The 24,764-nt window shown below is 31.3% G+C and overlaps 1 protein-coding gene across 2 annotated transcripts; it reads left to right on the top strand.

Moving 5' to 3' along the window:
• The first annotated feature begins 230 nt into the window (after nucleotides 1-230).
• On the top strand, nucleotides 231-23,760 carry LOC105151117 (Organic anion transporting polypeptide 30B). Of its 2 annotated transcripts, XM_011064653.2 has the most exons (15): nucleotides 231-1,425; nucleotides 12,036-12,527; nucleotides 13,383-13,436; nucleotides 13,771-13,876; nucleotides 16,021-16,237; nucleotides 16,341-16,484; nucleotides 16,618-16,833; nucleotides 17,120-17,227; nucleotides 17,329-17,562; nucleotides 17,687-18,229; nucleotides 18,310-18,499; nucleotides 18,717-18,905; nucleotides 18,989-19,140; nucleotides 19,219-19,479; nucleotides 20,012-23,760. In XM_011064653.2, exons 2-15 carry the CDS (start codon nucleotides 12,118-12,120, stop codon nucleotides 20,092-20,094), a joined length of 2,907 nt encoding a protein of 968 aa, XP_011062955.2. In that variant the 5' UTR covers nucleotides 231-1,425; nucleotides 12,036-12,117; the 3' UTR covers nucleotides 20,095-23,760. The 2 variants fall into 2 exon arrangements, with proteins under 2 accessions (XP_011062955.2, XP_087265602.1); XM_087409476.1 differs by having other exon boundaries at nucleotides 19,219-23,760.
• The last annotated feature ends 1,004 nt before the right edge of the window (nucleotides 23,761-24,764 follow it).

Raw genomic sequence — 24,764 nt, 5'->3', positions numbered from 1 at the left:
CAATGAAATGCATGTTGAATTGAAAAAGGTAAAATTAATTGAAAGTTAAATGTAAAATCATTCCACGCAATTTTATATTAGGTGTTGGAATTAATTCGTAGCGTTTTACAAGTGATGGGAAGTACTTTCATTAATGTATTTTTTAATGCTCATGTAAAATAAATAACATTCTTTCATTAAAAAACGCTACGAATTAATTCCAACACCTAATATTTTTTTAAAGCTTTAATATTTCTTATAGTATTCCTTATTTTTTAATTTCTTATAATGTAACTGTAATTTAGTAATAAAGTTACACTTGATTCGTTTAGAATGAAAAAAATCTTTCGTCTTTTTCTTATGATAGCAGATGTAAATTACATAACGCAAGATGCTGAAAGTCTTCTCTCTCTCTTTCTCTCTCTCTCTCTCTCGTAATTAATTTTCTTTAATATTGTAAATTATTTCCTTCGTTCCTTATATTATTATTGTTTTAATTTATTTGTTCTTAGAGGAGATAATTTTAAAATAATAATAAACGCCCTTTCTCTCTCATAATTAATTTTCTTTAATATCATAAATTATTTTCTTTGTTCTTTTTATTACTTTTGCTTTAATTTGTTCTTAGAGGAGATCTTAAAACGCTAATACACACACACACACACACACACACACACACACACTCTCTCTCTCTCTCTCTCTCTCTCTCCAACAATCGCGTATTTAATTTGAACAGAGTGTTGGAGCAGCGACGCTTTACACCGCCTCTAATTGCATTCAATAATTAAAAGTTCAATGAGTGACCCTTTATTACGATTAATCTCTACATTTAGATTCAACCAAGAATTAAAAGCAAAGATGAATGATATTAAAGAATGATTGAGTCCTGACTGAGTTGTTTTTCTTTTCCACACAAGATAACTAAAGACAAAAGATTACACCGATTGCACCACCAACTAACTCGAACTGACCAATCACAGCTGACTGCGGCTGACTGTGGCGACACCAAGTGGCAAGCGACGGTACTAAATGACAGTAGGATAAACTGGATAAGAGAGGCAGCACCAGGCGGCAGTGGCGGCATCGCGACGAGAGCACGAGAGAGCGCATGCTCGAGAACTCGAGTTCCTCGATGGTCAGGCAAAAACACAGCTGGTCTACGATTCTCAAACTGAGCTGACGTTCGAACGGCTATCAATGTGATTTCTACGAATTTATACCGACTTGTCGGAGCCGAGCGCCAGGGCTCGCGCGAACCTGCGGCAAGTTATACGGAAAGCCCGTCGATCGCGACTGTTCCTGTAGGTGAATGATGCGACTGATGCGTGTGCGTCGCCCAATGTAGTCTGGAGAACAACGCGGTGTCTTGAAACCACGAGGATTTCTCGCTTAACTCGATCCTGGATACAAAGGAGTGTCCTGCCACTGTCTCGACGCGTCCTTACCGTGAGTCTTGTATTTTCCCACGTAAATATATTTTGCTGTACCTCGAAGAGATCTCTTTCTAACCTTTCGTTCGGTCGGATCTGTCCGTGAGATTCAGGTCGTATGACGTGAGATCCCGTTTTTCGAGTCTACTACGAGATCTATCTTGCAACGCGACGCGATGCGACGCCCCGCATCGAAAATCTCGAGATCGGAGTAGCAACGCGATTCATGCTGGAAACGTTTACATCGAATCTGTACGTCGCGTGAATCATCGTCTTCCTTTTAATTGTGTGTTTTTCGAGTTGCGCTTCATGGAACACCGCTGTTCCGCGAGCTTATCTTGAACGTTTGCGAAGCCTACGATGATATATGCCTGGACTTTTCCTCTTGAAACCTTCAGTTTGTTCTCAGAGCACAGAATTATATCGTTTTTTTTTATAGATAAAGCGCTCCGTTCCCGGTTGCTTTTTTTATATTGTATCAAAACAACTTGTTCATCTTCGCGTATGAGAAGCATAGTAATTATTTTAATACAGAAAGAATACAAAAATGATCCGTGTCAGTTGAATTTTCTAAATTAAAAAAGAGGTATTGTCGAAAAATCGAATTAACTTGATTTAATGTACTCGTAATTATCGTTATGATGTAAAAAGTTTAATTTTTTTCTTATTATTTTTTTATGTACGTTTAAGAGTTTATACTGTTTTCTAATTAAAAGAAAATAATATCACGCGAGTAAAGAATTTCTTACGTAAATTTATAACATATTATAATTCAATAACTCGTTTATCGCATATGTAAGTGTAGTAATTATCTTAATGCAGAAAAAATACGAGAATTATCTATTATTTGAATTTTTTAAATAAAAAATTATATACGGTCGAAAAAACTGAGTTTGACTTTTATCTGAAATATACTTATACAGTTATCGTTTTAACCAAGAAAATATTTAATTACTCTTCTATATACGTTTAACAATTTATGCAGTTTTTTAATTAAAAGAAAATAATATCGTGCGAGTCAAGTATATATTACATAAACTTATAACATATAATAATTCAACTTGTTCATCTTCGCGTATGAGAAGTAATTGTCTTAACTCATAAAGAAAGAATACGAGAATTATATCTGTGTTGGTTGAATTTTTTAAATAAGTTTAAATAATTTTTTATTTTTTAAATATTTTTTTAGACATAGATGTACGTTTAACATATTATATTTCAACAATTTGTTCATCTTTGCGTATGGAAACGTAGTAATTATTTCAATGCAGAAATAGTACAAGAATCTGTGTTAGTTGAATTTTCTAAATTACAAGAGAAATATTGTCAAAATATCAAATCAAATATAATTTTTATTTCTAATATATTCATAGTTATTTCTGTGATAAAGAAAAGAATTTAATTACTCTTCTATGTATGCGCTTAAGATTTATTATTTGATATTTTATAAATTAAAAAGAAAACATTATGCCAGAGGGAAGAATATTTTACATGAATTTATAACATGTATAGATTGTTTTGATTATCTCCTTTTTTTGTGATTCATTCTTTGTTAATGACATTGCACGTAACAATTTTGTGAAATGAATCTCAATACATTATTTCGTGTGTTAAATTCAAAATTTCATCTCTTCTTTGTGAAATATAAGACAATAACAATGTTTTCGGTTTAACCAACAAAAATTCAATATAATCGTAAAAAAGTTTAGTACAAAAATACGTTAAAAATAATATTTCTGCGAACAAATAATTGATATTAATCGCGTTATATATCATACTGATTTTGTATGCAGAATATAACTCTCACTCGTCCTCGGATCGTCCTAGCATTAATTGTTATGTCAATTAACATAGATAATTGGCCCACGCAGCCACCAATTAGATAGACGTGCACGTAGGAATCAATTGATCTCTTTGCTACAAATATAATTCTCACATATATTTATTTACAGAGAAAGATACCTCAACTAGTTTTAGGATTAAAATTTTTATTTACGAATTAAGTATCTAGGAATATATTTTTTCTTTTTTGTAAAATGATTGTTTATATACTACTATGTGTTTATATACTACTATGTTTTTTTTTTATAACAAGAATTAGTGTTATTAACAAGAATTGGTGTTATATATGAGTTATTAGTTTCAAGGAAACGAAAATTTTCTATTGTTTTCTCTTGATTGATAATTCTATCGATTTCTTTTGATTTTGAAATGTGTCTTCGAAAGTCTCGAATTAAAATTGAAAGTCACGTATCGCCGTGCGTTTCTTGATTTCATGTAGTCGTTTCGTTATCGTGACACTTACGTAATGCATTTCTCGCAGACGAGCGTGAACCGTGTTGCGTTTCTTAATGCGAATTGAAAAATTTGGGATATTTGTTATATCACATGTTCCTCTCGTTAGTTGTACAAAGAAAAATATTATTTTGAAATGACGACAATATTATTGTCGAAATGATATTGTGATAAAAATCATTCAGTTTAAACAAATTTTAGACATAAAAGATTTCGAATTATGTTACGTGATAAATTCTATAATAGAAAAAAAAATGATAACACTTGATAATAAAGTTGATATGAAACGAATGATAGATGATGTCACGCGTTTTTACATGTATTTATCGTTAAAAGTATTTCACCTCACGATTACATTAAATAAAATTCGTATGAATTGGGGGAGAGGGGGAGGATAAAAAATTCCATCGGATTTTATGGCCAGATGATGGATTTTCTCATTGGCCAAATTGGTGTGTATGTATCTCAATATTTATGCTAATGATTGAATTGATATTGAGAAAAATATCTTGGTTGAATTAATTGAAATTTCGGCTAAAAATGGATGAATCAGAATTTTCTGGTTAAATATATTAGAATTCTAGTTGAAATAATCGAAATTCTACTTAATATAATCAAAATGTTTCGGTTTGTCCATTTTTAACTAGATATTTTTTTAGTGTATCTAGTTTCGGTATTGCTAAGATGAAGTCCTGATATACGCACTTATACAAAAGTACAAATTAGCACTAAGATAAACGACCTTCCTTGTTCTATTGCGAAACAAAGCTAAGGTTGATCGAACACTTTCAATTACAATTTTTTCTCATATTCTATAATTATATACACTTTATGACGCGAAAAATATAAGACAAATGCGAAACATTATAGATTCATGCTCTCCTCTCAGCGTGAGAGCTTCTATAAATGTATTACACGAGAACCCACGCGTAGTACGTGGGCTTTATTTGCCTTTATTTGATTGCAAAGTGTATACACACACACACACACACACACACAAATATATATATACATAAATAAATAAATATATATATATGTGTGTATGTGTGTGTATAAGGGTGATTCGAAATTCACAAATCTGGAATACAGAACATGATGATTTATGTTAAAAGAAACAACTTTTTTCTTTTGCAAAATTGCGTCTAACAAGTAATTTCTGCAGAAGAACAGGTTGAAGTTAACAAATAAGTGCAAAAAGTATTTAGGCAATTTTGCTAAAAGAAAAACTTGTTTGTTTTAGCATAAAATATCATATCCTGTACTCCGAATTTGTGAATTTTGGATCACCCAGTATACATAAATTAATCTTGAGGTAGGAACAGAATTGCGCGGCTACCAATAAAAGTCATTAATTTCGTTATTAATTTTTTTAGTGTCAGAATCTTTGCAGATATATATAAATAAAAAAAATATATATTGTATAGTTATAAAGACTCTGACATTAGAAAAATTAATAAAAATTCAAAATTAATAACTTTTATTCTTATTGATTTTCGCGCAATTCTGTGTTCTTACCTCAAGATTAATTTTCCTAAATGGAACAAATTATATAAATGTATTTATATGGCTGTGCTTATCTGTGCGCGTAGCTTTGTCTGATATAATCAACCATTATGATCAGAAGTACACAACTGTTAATTAAATTTATAAAGTCAAATTATAACCAATTTGATAAGTCAATTTGTAAAGTCAAATTATAACCAATTTGATTTATATTTAATTATTTCACCTCTGCTTCTATCCAATATATTGTTAATTTGATTAAACTATGGAGTTAAATAATTTAACTAAAAAGAATGTTAAATTTGACTCAAATTTAGTTTCGAATAAAAAAATTATTTTCTAAATGCATACGTTAATGACGATGCTTACTTTGAAACTAGCCACAGAAATAGATTGATTTACATTTTGACGTACTCTCGAAATTCTTTAGAGTCGAATTTCACTCTACAGAGTGAATACTCAATCTAAAAGTTTTAGAAGATAGAAGTCAAAAATAACAAAATGTTATTTAACTCAAGGAATTGAATTATCATTGCTTCTTTGATATATCTAATAAGTATCATAACAGCGTCATACAGATTAATACCAAGGATACTGAAATTCCATTACTGTTACTTCAGAAGAAACATAGAGTGTTAATACAATTAATTAGATTATATGAAGAATCAATAAAACAGTAAATGACAGTTTGATTAGAATGTCACAGGCCTAAAGAAAATGTTTAAAGAAATATCTAAAGAAAATGAACGAAGGGAGGGGATGTTGCCAAGATAATGTTGACAAGTGGAATATAGGAAAATTAATGACAACAAGAAAAATTTGGAATAATTAAATTTTGTTTTTATCGAATTTAAAATTGTTAATAATGAAATTTTTTACTGATTAAGAATTGATATAGTAAAAATTTTTATTTAAACTGAAATTAAATCTATGTTAGACAAAGCATGCAAGAATACGCATTAGTCATCGTTACAGCATTGACTTATATAACTCATAATGTCGCATTATATTTTTCTGCATTGCAGAAAATATATATATATTTATATTATATTTGATGCCTCTCTGCAGAAAGCGAGAAAGAGAGAGAGAGAGGTGGGGGGGGGGGAAGAGAAGAGCTTGTAAACTTCAACAGAGCGCAACAGTATGATAACTTTCGTTTGTATCAGTGATTATGTAAAATTTCGTAGATATTTCGACGTTTTTTTTTTACATTGTGAAAGTCCAAAATAATACGAATAAACCATGTGATTTGTATACTTTACCTGTTATATACTTTTTTTAAGTATTGGGTTCTATTATCCATAGGTTTAACTCATAAGTACAATTATTAAACTGTACAATTATTAAACTTTAAGCATAAAATATGGATAAGAACATAAAGAATATAAAGAAGAAATTCATTAGTCCTGAAATGTAGGGCGCGCTACGCTTAGATTCAGCTATGCCTGAACTGCCTAGATTCTTGCTTTTGCATTCGACAAATAATCTACTGTCACGAAGGTGGGCGGTGCGATTCTTATAAGCGGTATATGGCATTGTGCAACGGTAAATCGAAAACTTTACGTGCCGCAATCTACAATACAGTATCGCATATTGGAGCAGAATTCGATAATTCGAGATATATATCTTCTATAATTCTTCTATAATCAACGTAAATTCACGATAGTGAATTGATTGCTCGCAGCATTGGTACAAGTACACGATACAATATTTCACTCCATGTCCAAGTACTTGACGAATATTCTGAATAGACTTTCCACAATAAATCATTATTTAAGCTTAAACCGTAAGAAATTGATCAGTCACATTGAATGTGAGAAGAATAATTGACTATGATTGGTCAATTTCTCACAGTTTAAAGCTTATAGGCAATGACTTATTGTAGAAAGCTCATTAAAGTGAGCAGTAATCTATTTGTTTTGCTTCATCACGTAAAAATGGATGAAAAGAAACAATGAGAAGTTGAAATATCATCACATTGCAGTATCACGCAGTCTACGGATAGCTCGGGTAAGCGCAAGGGTGAAAGGGTGACCTAGTGGCCGAGCTCGCGCGAGAAACTCCAAGACCTTCTATCACGCGAGGGACCGTTCGATCTACGCGCGAGGATGGATGAATTCCTCGACGGTTTAGGCCGTATCACCACCGATGGGGTCGACTTGGTTATATCTGTTAGCTTGCTGTTCGATCGATTCGCGAATGAAGCGAAGCGCACCGCAACATTCATTTCCGCACTCGTACATCCGAACGGAAATGAGCCTACGCCACATGGGATGGCCGCTAATCTTAGGATTTATTGTAATCAATTATTAACCATTTTCTCGATTAGTTTAACAGAGATTCGTCGCGAATGAAAATTTTCCCTCATGAATCTTGAATAATCTCGATATTGAACGATTAGGATATCTATATTCTTCAGAATTTAATAGATATATTTTTACGAAATTTTTAAAAAACTTTCCATTTAATTTCCCGCGGTTTAATTACATTCACAATACAAAAATCTATTAAATCTACTAGATCATTAGAAAATCAAACTAAAAAATTATCGATGACTCACGATGTTATGACGTTCATATTCTTAATAGATTCTTAATAGATTCAAAGAGCAAATGACGAAACAAACGATTTGGAATGAATGAATGATCAAAAGTTAGGTCTAACGGTACGTGCTTGAGTTCATTGCTCTTTGATATCTAGAGATTCTGGTGCTCCGTAATTTGGCTTGCGAGTTTGCAGAGTTTGCGACCGTAATGACTCATTCGCTAAGCATAGTGATACGTCAGATAATTACAGATGATGATTACTATCATGTTGAAATTCGAATTCAATCGAATTCCTAGAATCTCAAATGTCCTCGAAGAAGTGAACGCAAGGAAAGATATAAAGATTGATGACTCATGAAATATACTAATCGTGAGCATTATAAAGTAATTCCATATGATTATTTGCGATCAATAATGGCGCTATTGGAATTTTTTTCGAGGTGAAACGCCTTGATTTAGCACGTGACGAATGATACATTGACACATGCTATTTATGTCTGGCATATGTCGGATCATATCGTCGTATGAATATCATCAATACAGAGATGAACAAAATTTTGTCCGAATAATAATTATTTGATTATACAATTATCTGAATGAATTTTTCTTTAGAAAATTTTTGTATATTATTTGAATAATGTTATCTCATTATCTATATCATGATGATAATTATTTTCTTACGAAAATGACAAATACATAAATTCTATTGTAAGTCGATTGCAAATGTGTTATTCTTCAATAGTATGTGCGTACATACATATATCAATATATGCACATACACATATATGACATATACAGGATGTCATATAAGTGGCCATCCTTTTTTATCTCGTGAACTAACAGACAGACATAATAGATATAATATCATATTAAACGGTTCTAACTAAACTCAGAAAAATTTTGTTTTGTTAGAGAATTGGCGCTACAACTTTTATTATATTGAAATATATTTATTTAATATAATTATATTTACTTTATCTAAAAATAGTAATATAAAAATTATACTCCATTCTCTAATATGGATAATTTTTCTAAGCGATCACTGTGCTTACAATAGAGCTTACAATAGAACCACTTAATTTGATATTATCTATATTTACATGGAAGTAACTTATTACTTGTAATAACAAAGTTATAAGTTACTTTTTTGGTAACTTTACTGCACTAAAAGAAAAGATTGGAAAAGATGCTGCAGTCAATTTTTAGTTGTGTCAACTTGTATTGCCTATCCGCAATATCAGTATAGAATTTCAATTGGCTAACGCAATCAAAAATTTGCTGCTGCAGCCAATTTTAAAATGCTATGCCATAATTTACCATCTAATTTACTGCAGCAGTCAATCTTTTCTTTCAGTCTTATAACTGCGTTATTTGTTTTCTTGGATAACTGTAACGAATTTTATCGAAGTTACGTTTTTTTGATAACGGTAATGAATTTTATCGTTATTTTGCACACAATTGGACACGATACAATACAAGCCATAGCGCTTGAGACTAGAAAGCCCCTATTCCCGTCCACTATAATTGGTGGTCGTCGATTTTAAAAAAAGTGGAAAGTTAGTTTCTCAAATAACGGTAACTGTTACGAGTTACTTTTCAAAATCGGAAACTGTAACTTGTTACTTTTAAAAAGTAACTTTCTATTCCTCCTGTATATTTATTAAATCAATTTCTGTTAATTTACGACATAAAAAGAAGTCATCATATATATATATATATGATGTGTGTGTGTGTGTGTAAAATATTTGAGAAAAATTGATAAAGAAAGAAGAGGAGATAGGACTGCGAAAATATTTGTGATTTGTTCATTTATACTCTCTAAAATCTCTAAGGAGTGAGTCAGTTTTGAAAAAGAGTGACTCAATTTTCAATCTTTAAGATTTCATTCTTCAGAGTTTACTTTATAAATGTTAGAGAGTAGTACTTACAGAAACAGATTTTTAATTCTTTAATTTTTTGGAGAAGAAAATTAATGAGAATAAAATATTTATGTTTCTGATAAAAACTTAAATGTGTAAAAGATTGGTATTCATTATCGATTTTTATACTTAAGACCAATCTTAATATAGTCGTAAGCCAATCACAGAGCATATTAGCATTTGAAGATATTACTTAAGACGATCTCATAATATTAAGAACTAATCTACTACAAATATCAGCCCTAAACACGTCTATCTTTTTTTCGTTTAATTTTCTATCTGGATTCAATTACCAGAATTTCTTGTTCTGTATTTCTGAATTACAACTCAGTTGGACAAATGGACGATCGGCAAAAAGTTATACATGACACGCGTTGAAAGTCCCGTTTCCTTTTGTTGTTCGTTAAGCTTGTAACAGGTCAGAAATAACTCGATTTCACGACCTATGATAACGGTGTAGACAAATCGCGCGATCATCGTATCATCGCGGTGTCGGTATCCCTGACTTTGAATTCGTTGTCGATCTATACTATTCAGCCATATCAATTTTTTAACAGAAGGAAATCAAGGACATGCGCGATCGATAATCTAAAAAAAACATGAAAGAATAGCGGGCGTTCGCACACTTAAGTTTACTTAAGCGATGAGCGGTAGGAATGTGATTAGGTACATCATTGAACAATCGATACTGACTTACGTTTAATCATTGAATATTTGACTTAATGCACGATAATAACGCAATTTCCATTTATGTCATAATATTTTTTGGAAGATACTTTCACATTCAAATACAAGAGTTGTGTTGAAATTTATTCTTTTATCTTATTTTATTATCTTACGAACGACAACAGAATAATATGTAATAAAGATTATAAACACAAAATAATATTGGCCAAAGAAAAAAATTACAGAAAATGTATAAAGTCTCAATATTTCGCAGATATACATCGTATTCAATATGCGCAACTGAATTTTTTTTACTGTATGTAGATTGACTTTGCCATTTGTAACAAAGATTAAATTATCTTAAATTTCTCAGCAACGTATTAAGTTTACATAATCATAAGGCTTTAAAGAGTACGGAAAAAATAATGGATTATTTAATAGAAAAGTAAAAGATAGTGATCCTGTTTCTTCCTTTCTCATTAAGACTCATTCTATACTGACACAGATTATTCAACAGTACAAAGTCCAGATGATATCTGGAACGTAGAAACTTATGTCGATTCCTGTTCAAGTTACATTCGGTTTGGACATTCCATCTTTATCGTTTATACCTACATGCCGAAATCGAATAACAGCCTAAATAATTCGTTCAATCGCTTTTCGTTGGTCTAGTTTCTAGTTCGATAATAATATATATCCATAATAAATGTATCGTGTGTAATTACAATACAGTTATCCTCTCATTACCTGTAAAGATGATCGAGTTTTTCTATTATCATCATTCGCGTACCGTTGCTGAACGACCCTGACCTTTACGGAAGTGGGTTCATTGAAATCTCACACAAGATATTCGATCATACATCTTTATAAAGCTCGCTAGAATCATCTTTTTACCGCACATCTCATTGCCAGCCTTTCTCCAGGACGTATCGATAGTCTGATTATGAATAGAAAAAAAGAGTAATCTCTCTTGAAGCAATCGAGACAGCGCACTATCGTTATCTCACGTTACGACCTGTATACTATATGACTACACGAAGAAGCCCATATGATACTCTCTAAATGCTTTGGAGTGAAATCTCATTCTAAAAAGTGAAAATTGAAGTAATCTTGAAAAAGAGTGACTCAATTTTTAAGAGTAAGATTTTTTCAGGATGACAATTCACTCTAAAAGAGAATATACGTTAACAGTAGAATATGTGATAAATTAGAACATATGATAAATTATTACAGCTAAAGATGAAAATAACCCAATTTAACAATAACTTATCCGGTAAATTACTCCGGTAATTTTTTTAAGGCTGGTAAAATAGTAATTTAAAAAAATTAGTGATGTGGACAATTGATATACACCCGTTTACGACATCGCGATCAGCATCAGTCAGCAACCTAGCGCGACAAGTAGCCACACACTTAAGCATGAGTCTATATCATACAGACACGTTTTGTTCCGATTAAATTGTTATGTTTAGATTTCGTCAATGTCCTGTTATTCAATCAGCGAATCCTAGGAATATTATCCTTAGGAATATTAGAAGAATGTTGACGTAAATAGGGAAATACAGCTTATTTGTACAATAAAACTATAAAGACAATAAATATAGCCAAAATTGTCAATAAATTACCATTTTACTGCAATTTTACCGTAAATAATTGTAAAATTGAATTTGACGGTATTTTTACATTTCTAATTACAGCTAACAATGTCACCAGTAAACTCATAATATTCGAAGCAACGTAAGAGGAACGAAAGAAGAGGAAGAGATAAATGATAGAGAGATGGCGTGCACCAGTGGGCACAAGAGAAATGGCTCCAGCTCGAGCATGTTTGCGCACAGACGTACCGAATCAGGGGGTGGTTTTGTTGGTTACAAGCGACCTGAGAGCGGTCACAAACGTGCCGAGAGTATATCTAGTGCCTTCGGCCACAAACGATCCGAGAGTGGCCACAAGAGGAATGAGAGCAGTGGCGGTTTCGGTCACAAGAGGTCCGAATCCGGCAGCAATTATCACCCTGGACACCGGCGTAACGAAAGTATGTACGCGATGACAGGCCTTTACGCGGAAAGCGCCGGCACTGGCACCGACGATAATGCGGATCCACTGCAAGCGACCTCCGGTAGACTGACCCATGACACCGTCATAAGGTGTCATAGTAGAAATCCGAGTTCCGGCCTTGTGGATCATAGGTAAGTGGAATGTGGCTCTGTCAGACTTTAAAAAATAATAATGTGACTACATCACAGACGGCCATTTGAATCCTCGTTTCATCCTTCATTCTTTTTATGATTATTCTTTTCTTTACAGATAGAACGATCTTCTATTTTTTTTCTTTTTTTTTTCTTTTTTTTGATAAATAATTCACTCAATATTATGTCGTTTTCATTGTAGTTAGTCACAAATAGTTTCTTTACTCGTGAAGGAAAAGATATATCGTTCTGCCTCACGAGTCTGTCATTTCGAGTCGATTATTTTTGACACTGTGCTTTGATGCCAATATTTGCTCGTGCGAAATGTATTTTCGCATTTGCCTCAATAAAGCCTCGCTGAAGTGGCATGGCTGCAAATGTGACAAAATCGCGACTATGGAAACGCGAAAGATAACTAGTAGAAGTAGAAAGTGAGAGCACGTGATGACCATGACACATTTTGCGTCAAATAGATTTAAACCTCCCCTCACCTTTTTTCCTAATTTATTCTTTTCGTTACTCCATTATTCGTTTTGCAGTGAATTTCATTGGGGAAAGTGTCTGAAAGTTTGTTTAACAAGTATGACGAAAGAAAATTTACACGCGTTGTATTGTCATTGAATGATGACGTACCTTTGGCATATTTATACTTTTAACGCCTGAAAAATATTACAAACACCGAGAGAGTACTTTCGTCACTCTGTATAGGAGAAATGACGTTTTATTTTGGCGCAAATAGTTTACTCTGTCAATTAGCATCGCAATCCATATTTGTATACTTTACACTATACAGCACAATGCTTTATTTATAGTTTATATTCATGCTTTGTTTTTCTTGTTCCTATTATTTTTCAGAGATTTTATCATCAAATGTCACAGCAGGAATCCTAGTGCTTCTATGGTAGACAGGTAAAATTGTTGTTCACTGTTATATATATAGATATGTATATTTATTGTAATTATTATTGTCTGTTTTCTTTACACGCATATTTGTATTTCAAACAAATTGGCAATATTATACGTATATTAAATATAAAGAAATTTATTCTTTTTTTCAGTGCGGCAATGCGATATAACATCGTTTGCATGAATCGCATTACATGCATTCTTTCTCTTTTGTTCATTGCGCGTAATTCGGCTTTTCTTTTCGAACTTAATCTTTATCTCTTGAAACTATTTATTGTTTTGTTTTTCCTTTGAGACGTTCAGTTGCGTTCATTGTTTGATCTCCTTGAGTATTCAGGGCGGAGAAGGAGAGGGCACAAACTCCGCCGTTTAATCCGGATTCCAAGGACTGTGGGATTCTGAGTTGTAGGCCGGCCTTCATTCAAAGATTTGCCGGAATAAAGGTATGTTATAAAATCTTGTACAGCTGCCTCCATTCGGATATGAATGGTGTGTGTGTGTATATATATATATATATATATATATATATATATATATATATATATGTATATATATATATATATATATATATATATATATATATATATATATATATCCCAAAACTGGCGATAAATATTTTAAAGATGAATTCTTTGTAATAATTTAAAATGAAAAGTCTAATACGAAAATACCGAAGCTATGGTAGTTTTTGAATGGGAAAAGTTTAAGAATTACGAATGACAGACGAATTTCGCGCACTCAAGAATGGCAACATGGACAATATGAAAATGATGAATTTTGTAATTGTCAAATGAAGTTCAAGGAAACATCTCCACATTGATCATCCTGTCATTCCTGAACGAATCTCTAACTCTGTCTTTCGTAATTTTTAAACTCTTTTCGTTTGAAAATTATCATAGCCTTGACATTTTCTTCAATTTTTTCTCTTAAAATATCATAAAAAATTTATTTTAAAAATATTTGTCGTTTGGGACTCCCTGTATGTACATCTATAATAAAGTATGTACATATTTAATATGTATGTACACATATCACGCGCTTAAGAATAATTATATTATTAGTGAAATCTTTGAAGGGATACTTACATTGGCGAAAGGTCAAATGGTATCGGATAGCAGCTGGTATCGGACAAGGATTGTTTAAAATTTTAAATGTGTACATAGCATTTGTAAGCATTGGCAAGTCCACGTGTATGCCGGAACCTCTCCATATTGAGAATAAAGGCAGTGTTGAGTTTTTGTGTATTTTGTTATGTAGCTGTTGTTTATGCCAGTACGGAGTTAACTTCACCAATCAGTGATATTATTAAATGTAAATCGATTTTTGTTTTTATTTCCATCAATACAAACACCATTTGTTTCCATTTTTAAAATTTTTTAAAAATCTGTCTTATTATTTCGAGCAGTATTGGACAATAAAGTGGGCAGTATCAGAAATATGAGATTTGAGTGTATTTTATTTTAGATAAATATGGGTAAGATATGAGGCAAGAAATAAAGAAATGACATTAAGAGAAACGAGTGATATTCTCTGAATGATATTCTCCCGAAAAGAGCATTAGATAAACATGTTTTTTTATGGGTTTCACTATTGTCTGTGGATTTTAATGCTATCTCCTTCTCTGCTTTAATAGCTTTTAATCCATCTCCTAAGTAATGTACTTTTTGAAACAGAATATTGCTCACTTGTCTTTGTTATTATTATTTCATTATTTCTTATTTTTTTAATAGTTAATTTTAGAGTAGATATAAAGAGAGTGACATCAATGCATGTGTCTAATGCTGATTAGCTCCGCCATTAAATGTCCTTACTATTAGTTAGAAAGAAGACAACATTAAAGAAAGAAGAGATTAAGACAAGGAATTGCGTCATATAGGTACTCCAGATATAGGATACAAAATGGCGACTTCCGGCTAATTCCGGCGTCATTCTCTTTATATCCACTCTAGTTAATTTTATGTTCTTTTTTTCGCATTTGCCTTGTATCTTTTCCATATTTACTTAGAACAAAACATAGAATTCAGTCTTGTTGACTACTTAGACTATCAGATTTTTAATATCGCCCATTACTTCATTATCCGATATCATCCGAATGAATTAAACAAAACAAATTAACAAAACGAAAAAAACAATATAAAACACGATAAAACAAGTAGCTTTAAAAATAAGAAAGATTTTTCGCTCCACAATTTAAAGAATAACATGTTATTTATATTGATGAGAACTAAACGAAATTGACTTACATTTAATGACTGGTTGATGAAATTAACTTCATGCATAAAAAAATAGCTAAATAAGAAAATATACAATATCTCAAAAATGTCTTTATTCCCGACATGGAGAGATAGTAGTAGTTTTCACGTGCAGATGGACTTGCCAGTGGCTTGCAAATGCTGCCACATACATCTAAAATTTTAAACAATTCTTGTCCGATATCAGCCACTGCTCGATATCGGACCACACAAATACGTGAGAATTGTAATTCTTTAAATTCTAAAATCTTAAGAGATATTGATATAATAATATAAAATTAAATTAAACTCATTCACGTAGAAACTATACTCAGAAATGTATGTGATTATTTCAGGTGTTCGTATTTCTCCTGTCGTTCCTTGTTACGTTGCAACAAGCACTTAGCTCAGGTTACATCAATTCTGTGATAACAACCATAGAGAAGAGGTTTGAGATCCCGTCCAGTCTTTCGGGCCTCATTGCAAGCTCTTACGAGATTGGCAATGTTATCACTGTCATTTTTGTCAGTTATCTCGGCAGTCGTAGACACATACCCGTGTGGATAGCGATAGGTAATCTTTGTTTTATTTAAAAACTACTCTGTCGTTTATGCTTCATTATGCTGAATATAGTCGATGACTAACTGTGTTTATTTTATTAAATCATATATTTTAGGTGCAGTGATAATGGGATTGGGATCGATGATCTTTATGGTGCCACATTTCACAGCAGAACCCAACTTGACGACAACTGCGAATCATTCCAGTTCAGATAATATCTGTCGCGGAGTATCCTTACGCGAACAAGATATGGGTTTGGGTAAATATCTGTCGTATCAGCTATTTTTGCAAAATTTAGTTTCAATTGATAATAAATTTTAGTACATACATAAAAGAAGTATTAAAAAAAAAGGAAAGTTAGAATATTTGTCAACTTGAAAATTTATCTACAGGTCGGCTTTCATCAGGATTATCTTCACCTCCTTTAGCACCGCACAACAATTTAAGGGGTGACAATTGTATACAGGGATCTCCATCGACAGCCGGACCTGTCATGTTATTTGTACTTGCTCAGTTATTACTAGGATGCGGTGGCTCTCCTTTATTTACTCTTGGTACTACTTATATAGACGATCATGTGAGATCAGAAAGTGCATCTTTATATATTGGCAAGTATTTTATCTATTATGTTAAATATTATAAAACCAGGATTGGTAAAAAACATGTTTTAAACGTGTTTTAAACAGTTTAAAATATGCTTAATTGATGTTTTTAATATGTTTTAAATATGTTTTTATAGTACTGTTTAAAGCATATTTGAAGTATTAAAAACATATTTAAGAAGAAACACAATATGTTTTAATCTTAAAAAAAAACATTAGTCTTTATCAATCTACATAAAACACATATAGAAAATACAAATAATCATTCAAAATTTTTATTTAATTTGTTCAGGTTGTATGTATAGTATGGCGGCCTTTGGACCAGTTTTAGGTTTTCTTCTTGGAGCATATCTTTTATCTTTTCACATGGATTCGTTTTCTGCGACGATTATAAGTATCGGTAAGAAAAAAATCTTTAATATTTTTATTATATTGTTATCTTTTTTTTACAATTTTTGTCGAATTTGTAAATTTACAAATTTCTTTATTAAATTGAAACAGATCCTGGAGATCATAGATGGGTCGGTATGTGGTGGGGCGGATTTCTACTTTGTGGATTGCTCCTCATTTTAGTAGCGATACCGTTCTTCAGTTTTCCTAAAACTCTACAGCGTGAAAAGGAAAAAATACGAATTATAGAAAAGAATAAATCAATTACACAGAAAGAAAAGGAGCATTCGAAAGAATCTAAGAAAGAGACTATCGATGATAGTGGTTATGGCAAGGATGTTAAAGGTAAATTTTTCTGTTGTCTCAATATTTAAAATAGCTTCTTATCGTTAAATCTATAGTGATGTGATAGATAATGTGGCAGCATAATAAAATTACAGACTTTTAATGTTACTTTTTCTTACAACAGATATTCCTCGAAGTATGTGGAGACTTGTTTGCAATCCAGTCTATGTTGTAACATGTTTAGGAGCATGTATGGAGTTAGTGATTGTATCTGGTTTTGTGGTATTTCTACCCAAATATCTTGAAACGCAATTTAGCTTAGGAAAAAGTCAAGCCAGCATCTTTACTGGTTCTGTCGCTATACCAGGCGCTTGCATCGGAATTTTTTTTGGCGGATGTATGCTCAAACGTTTAGAATTAAGGCCGAAGGGTGCAGTGCAATTTGTTCTCGTCTCAAACATAATTTGTCTGGTGTGTTACGGTCTGTTATTCTTCCTTGGCTGCGAGAACGTAAAAATGGCTGGGACCACTATTCCATACTTTAACAGTACTACGAAGGGTCCTGAACCCTTCCAAGTAAATCTCACTGCCGCATGCAACTTTGGTTGTGAATGCCGAATGACGGATGTTGAGCCGGTTTGCGGAAATAATGGTTTGACTTATTTTAGTCCGTGTCATGCAGGTTGCACTGCCTTCAGTTCCAAATCAAATTTTACAAATTGCGCATGTAAGTTTTGTTATATTAATGCGATGTACTCGATATATTACCTCTCAAGGAAAAGTGTACTGAAATTTTTTACATTCTAGGTATACATGGCAATTTAACTGTGCTGCCACCGGCTGCACCAGAATTTGCAGAAGTGACCGTTGTGCCAGTAGCAACCGCAGGTCCTTGTACTTCACCATGTAAAACTATATTTCCATTTTTAATTCTTTTGTTCTTTATGACATTTATTGTCGCTGTGACTCAAATGCCTTTGCTCATGATAGTATTACGGTAAGTAAGCATTTTTACACCGTACATATATATGTACAGGGTTGGCCATATTCGACGGAAAGATGTTTTTTTTTCAATCATGGGAAAAAAACACATTTTTTGCTGTTCATTTTAAAAATCATTTAATAGGGTTGCCAGATCTTTCCGTCGAATATGGCCAACCCTGTATATATGTGTGTGTATATGAATTGTATATACCAAATTAACTGTTAAATAGATCCGTTTCCGAAGAAGAAAGATCTTTTGCTTTGGGTATGCAATTTGTCATTTTTCGACTATTTGGCTATATACCAGCACCAATATTATTTGGTAATTTGATTGATTCCACGTGTTTGCTCTGGAAGAGCACTTGTGGAGAAAAGGGAGGTCGCTGTTTACTATATGACATTGAACAATTTAGATACAGGTTATATTCTTAATATATATATAATGTGTGTAAAAAAATCTTTTCTTTTTTATGTAAATAATTTTATTGCGTAACTATTTTAGATATGTCGGCCTATGTGCTGGAATAAAAATTTTAGCTTTGGCATTATTTTTGATTGATTGGTGGCTTGTAAGAAGGAGAAGACAAATGGAAGATCAACCACCATCTTTCACTGTCAATGAGTTTGTAGGGTCAATTATCAGTCTAGATAAATGTGAGTAGTTGGAATAATTATATTTATATTATATTTCGAATGCAATGATAATTTTCACTATTTATGTGTACGCTGTAGTATTCGAAGAGAAACCACATCAGAATGTAGGAGATGGTGATGCGACTTTACTAAATTCCGAGGTTGCAACTCCATCCTCTATATCGTCGCCTACAGAACCTACCAAGTCAACGAATCTCGAGGAAACAGGGTCTTCAAATCAAACGCAAGATTCATTGGAGACGACAAATCGCTCAAAAAATATGGAACTTGAAGTTTCCGATACAAGGCAAGCGCCACTTGCTTTACAAGAACCAGACGTCGAGATCAAACTTTCAAGTGGTATGACAGAAAATCATAACCGCAATGTTTAATGTTTATTTTATATTAGAAACTGTAGAAACAAATATATCAAATTGGTCGTATAAATTTGTGACAAATTATATCTACTCGCTGAATTATATCCGAATATATATATATATATATATATATATATATATATATATATACATATATATATATATATATAACAGAGATTCACATATCCACACATGTACATACATCTCTTTTATGTTTTAAAAGAAAATGCATTATGATGTTTATAGAGAGAAAATGATATTTTTTTGTGATATTAAAACATATAAAAATTATTGATTCTATTATTGATTCTATTACTCTTGGTTTTTTCGTGTATGATACATTGTGGTCATATGTAACATACATAATTGTTATTTATTATTCAAGATAACTTGTCACAAATTTAATTATCTACTAAGTTGATTATTTTTAGGAAATATCACTAGAACGTAAATTTTTACAGCAATCATGTATGTCAATAAGTAGATACGTAATGCATAAATGTAGTTCATTTCAGATGTACAACCCGAGATTGTATTACTCATGGCACATTTAGATTTATACTGTTACTACGTATATATCGTTAATGAGAATAGATAATGCAAGAATGATAAATATCCGCGAATGTGCGGATAAAGTTTTATCGTCCGTATGGAATCATGATAAAGTAAGTCTTGCGCTATTGCAAGAAAAGGCCAATATAACGACGAAATTGTAAATATGAAAATTCCTGCCTTAAGAAATACAAGACTAGACAAATGTATATTTAAAACTATAAACTAAGTATCAGAATTTTAACGATCTATATAATGTCACTAGTACAGAACAAAAAAATTACGATTTATTTTATAACTAAAAGAGATAGGTTTTTCGAAACAAATAGTCAATTTATTGTAGTAAGATATCTATAAATGACGAAGATTAATATAATAAATCGTGAGTAATCTCTATCGTTAAACAACGCGTTGATTTGTGTACTTTTTATTTTTCTGTAAGTAGATGGAACCGTAAAAATTGCGCATTGATAAGTTGCAAATGATCTCTTATCTGTTTCTTTTTATTCTCCATTTTCAATTTAGTCAATATATTTCTAATCTTTCAATAGGAGATTCTTAGAAAGTAATACTTCAGGAAACTTATAAGTCACTACATATATATATATATATATATATATATATATATATATATATATCTTACAGTGATACAAATGATGCTTCCAAGCAACGAAACAATAATTTTTTTGCATGCAGTGGCTCGGTAAATCAATCAGATAATTAATTTTAATATTGTTTTATTTCAAAGTTTGGGCTTTATAACAGCGCTCACTTTATATAAAGAAATCTATTTGCTTTGTACCTGAAAGCCTCCTGAAGAATCAATTTCAGTGTAAAAAGAAATATAGAATTACTCAGGAATGAGAGGGTAGATGCAATTTTAATTTATAACTCGAAATAAAAAAATTTCAAAGAAATATATATTATTGTTAAATGAGATTATAGCATAGAAAAAAACGTAAAATTTGTTTTATTATACTTATATTCAGCTTTAATGAAACATTTGAAAGAGTACTGAGCCATAAATAAACTATTAAAAACAATTTATATACAATTGCTTTTAGCGCATACGTTCGCTGGTCAATTGGGATACTTATCTATTTATAGCTATGCGCTTCAATGATAAGGGTACTAAATAGATTTACATATGCCTCTAGAAGAATAGTCTTAGTTTCACATAATTTAATCATATTTTTTCCCCATTTGGCTCGCCACTGTCAATTTTTCAAATTGTAATATGATATAATACGCTATATTTTAGAGGAATATTTCGAGATTAATGTATATTCTTCATCAAAGTCGACCGTTCGCACTAGTTTTGAGAGAACGGTATGATCTCTCCGTAACACATTGACATATTAACTAAATAATTATATATATAATTATTTAGTATTATATATGTATATATATATGTGTGTATGTATACCTACTTTGTGATATAAACTTCTTCCGAACGGTAACCTTTGAAGAAGACCGTAGGGAATAATAACAAGTGCTGTGAATAGAGGGAAAATACACATGTTAAATCAAATTTAATTCAATTTACATACCAATAGGCAAAGCTGCGGATTAATGCCGGATCTGATTCCAAGCGATTGTACTGTAAATAATTAATGATTTGTATTGAGCAAATCTCTTTGAAAGAGAAACAATTACGTATTGCATTATAACGTAATATTGTTCGCGAGGTTGCCATGATAAAGCGATATTTCTAATTTTTACGCGTACTGATGAAATGAGGAAAGGAAGACGAGTAGCGCGTAATTCATTTCAAAGGCGATTTATCGATACGCATGTAATCTAATAATATAGGCTGTGTTCCAAAATTTACTGCCAGTACTGAAAATCTATGGTACACGTGACGTAAGCTATAGAGTTTTAATACTTGCAGTAAATTTTAGAACACAGCCTTATACGTAGCTCATATTTATAGACTTTCAACAATGTTACTTAAATACTTTTGTAAGAATTTTTCCCCTACACACATTGTGTTTCGTTTTTAAATAATGTCGCGATATTAACAATGTCGCCTACGATTGGATTTTTAGCAGCATTTTCTTGATTTTTCTATTCTTTTGTCGATTTTAGCTTCACGATTAGCGTTAATTTTACAACCGTCGTATTGCATTGCTGTAATTATCATTATTATTAACACTGTTATTATTATCGATACTACTCGAGCTGTATTCATAGTCCGTTCTTATTTTAAGACCGTCTTAAATAATGTCTTAAGATGCTAATATGTGTGAGTCTCTGACTGGTTCATGATATTTTAAGACTGCACTTAAGACGGTCTTAAATATAAGATCTGACTACGAATATTGTTATTATCATCACTATTTCACTGATAATAATTGGTATGATAATTTTCACTCTAATAGTACTACATTTTTAATTTTAACCAAAACGCTTTGCTCGGTTCGATCCAATTTTTATCACGCTCAATAAGATTATTGCATGCAACATTCCAGAGCTACAATAAGTGTAAAAGAAACTGTTTTAAAAAGGGTGTATCCGCACGCGCGCGTATGTGTGTATGTGTGTATGTAGCAAACTAATGATTGAGCGAGAATCTATAAAGAAAAAGCAAGGAAGAACGAAATGGAACGATCGAGTATTCATATATTAGAAATCATAATGCATATATTTAAATGAAAAATTGTTATGTACATATATATGATTATTATAGTAATATAAGCTGCTTATAGACATAACGTATTTTTTGTAGGGACCATAAAATGTAAGCGAAATATATAATGTTATATACGAGTATTAACGAGTGATACAAATAACTGAATATTGATAATTGATTCTGATTTGTGAAAGCAATATGCGATCGATCGCACGACCCAGAAATAATGAAAAACAAAGTAAAGGAAAGCTCGCGAGAGGAAATGTTATCATTTATGTTTCTCTTAAATGACTCACATCATTGATGATGATTATTAAGTGAAATAATGTGGCTTTCGTTAAACAATAAAGCGATAAAGACATATGGCGCAAAATATGGTATAATAAATAGATAATAAATGATGATGCGGAGAAACATTAAAAATTTAAATCTATATAATTTTTTCTACTTTAGAACATATGAATCGCAAATTATCTCGAGTCGAAGTATGCCTTAAAAATAGAGTGATTAAATAATTAATTCTCTTATATAGAGACATTGTTCATCCAAAAAAAAACCGATTATAATTTTGACACATTAAATAGGAGTAATTGAGTGTATTGCTAAAAGAAAGAGAGGAGGGATTTTAATAAGAAATTTGAATTGTAATCGCAAGAACTTGGATGACATTGCGAACAAAAAATAATTGATTATTGTAGTTAATTTTTGTATTATAGTCGCCAAAATAATCAAGATTTATATTAAAATGATCGGCGTTGTATTTATTAGTAAAGCTTTCAATTCTTAATAAATTTTTCATTTCTTTGTAAAGATTAATACTTTATACATTTTTAAAAAATTTAAATTATATAAACAAATAAATTATCTGGCTCACAAAATATGAATATAAGAACTGATAGTTGATTCCGAAAAAAATTGTGACTCTTATAGTCAAAACTTCTGTTTCGACTCGAGGAAACATAGATAATAATCACGATGGATTCACGAAATCGCCTTTTACGAGACCCATACGAGCCTAATTTTTTTGGAAGGCAAACAAACAATGTATTTACAATAAATAAATGTTTTGAAAACTGTTAATTTTAAGTCCAATTATTTTTTTTTTATATATGTCGGTCTTGAGAAATAATATGCGTGCATATGATTATAATATTTTATTATTTTTAATAAGTTTATCTAGATAAACTTGCATAGTCGCATAAAGGAAATTATTCAATTTGCATCAGTATTTAACTGATAGTTCAAGAATCCGATTTCTATCATAAAGACGTTTTTATGCAGCAATGTTTGGATAGACCCGAATGGATTTTACAGAAATAGATTTTGATATTTTAAATAATAGCGTATCATAATTAACTTTTGCATTTCAAAAATATAATTTGCATTGTACTATGCTATATTTTGTATTATTCTTTGTCTCTTTCTCTCGTACACATTTTTTTATATACACATTTTTCCTCTTTATTTTTTATCATATTTTTATTTTTATTTACTGTATATTCATGTTTATATTCACTCAATTTTATTAGATATGTTTACTCTTTCATATAAAAATGCATGTACGTTTTAGAGGATGTAATCCTAAAGCGTCTAATAAATAACAATTTTTATTCTGATCCTCTTTCTCACTATATTATATTATATTATATTATATTATATTATATTATATTATATTGCGTTATATTATATTACATTACATTATATTATATTATATTAAATTATATTACATTACATTATATTACATTATATTTTATTTCATTTTATTTAATTTATCCTCGTGTAACATTTTCTTTAAATTTCTGCGTTAATTGCTTGTTAATTTCCTTATTTTACGTTTCTCACTCTTAAACGTTATTATTTATTTTGTGGTAGTTCTTAGAGGGCTTGCCCTAGAACAGCAATAAATGCTTACTCTCCCTCTTTCTTTTTCAATATACAATATAAAGCAATAATGGAATCCTGTACCCCGTATAGAGCGCAATGACATCATTCGAGTTTCGCGCGCTTCCATAGTCTCGCTCGGATCGTCCAATCACGAGCGACACGCCGATCGAAGCGCCGTCTCCACCATTTCCGCCATTTTC

This window comes from Acromyrmex echinatior, chromosome 9 (genome assembly GCF_024713525.1).
Source record: "Acromyrmex echinatior isolate Ae372 chromosome 9, ASM2471352v2, whole genome shotgun sequence".
NCBI lineage: Eukaryota > Metazoa > Arthropoda > Insecta > Hymenoptera > Formicidae > Acromyrmex > Acromyrmex echinatior.
The sequence above is the reverse complement of the archived record's forward strand: the minus strand, read 5'-3'. Positions and strand labels throughout refer to the sequence as shown.

Bases quoted from the DNA above. Each gene is read 5' to 3' on its own strand.
- LOC105151117 (XM_011064653.2), top strand. From the start codon at position 12,118: ATGGCGTGCACCAGTGGGCACAAGAGAAATGGCTCCAGCTCGAGCATG. The intron at 16,834-17,119 runs GCAAGTATTTTA...TAATTTGTTCAG, and splicing joins AAGTGCATCTTTATATATTG to GTTGTATGTATAGTATGGCG. The intron at 18,906-18,988 runs GTTATATTCTTA...TAACTATTTTAG, and splicing joins ATTGAACAATTTAGATACAG to ATATGTCGGCCTATGTGCTG.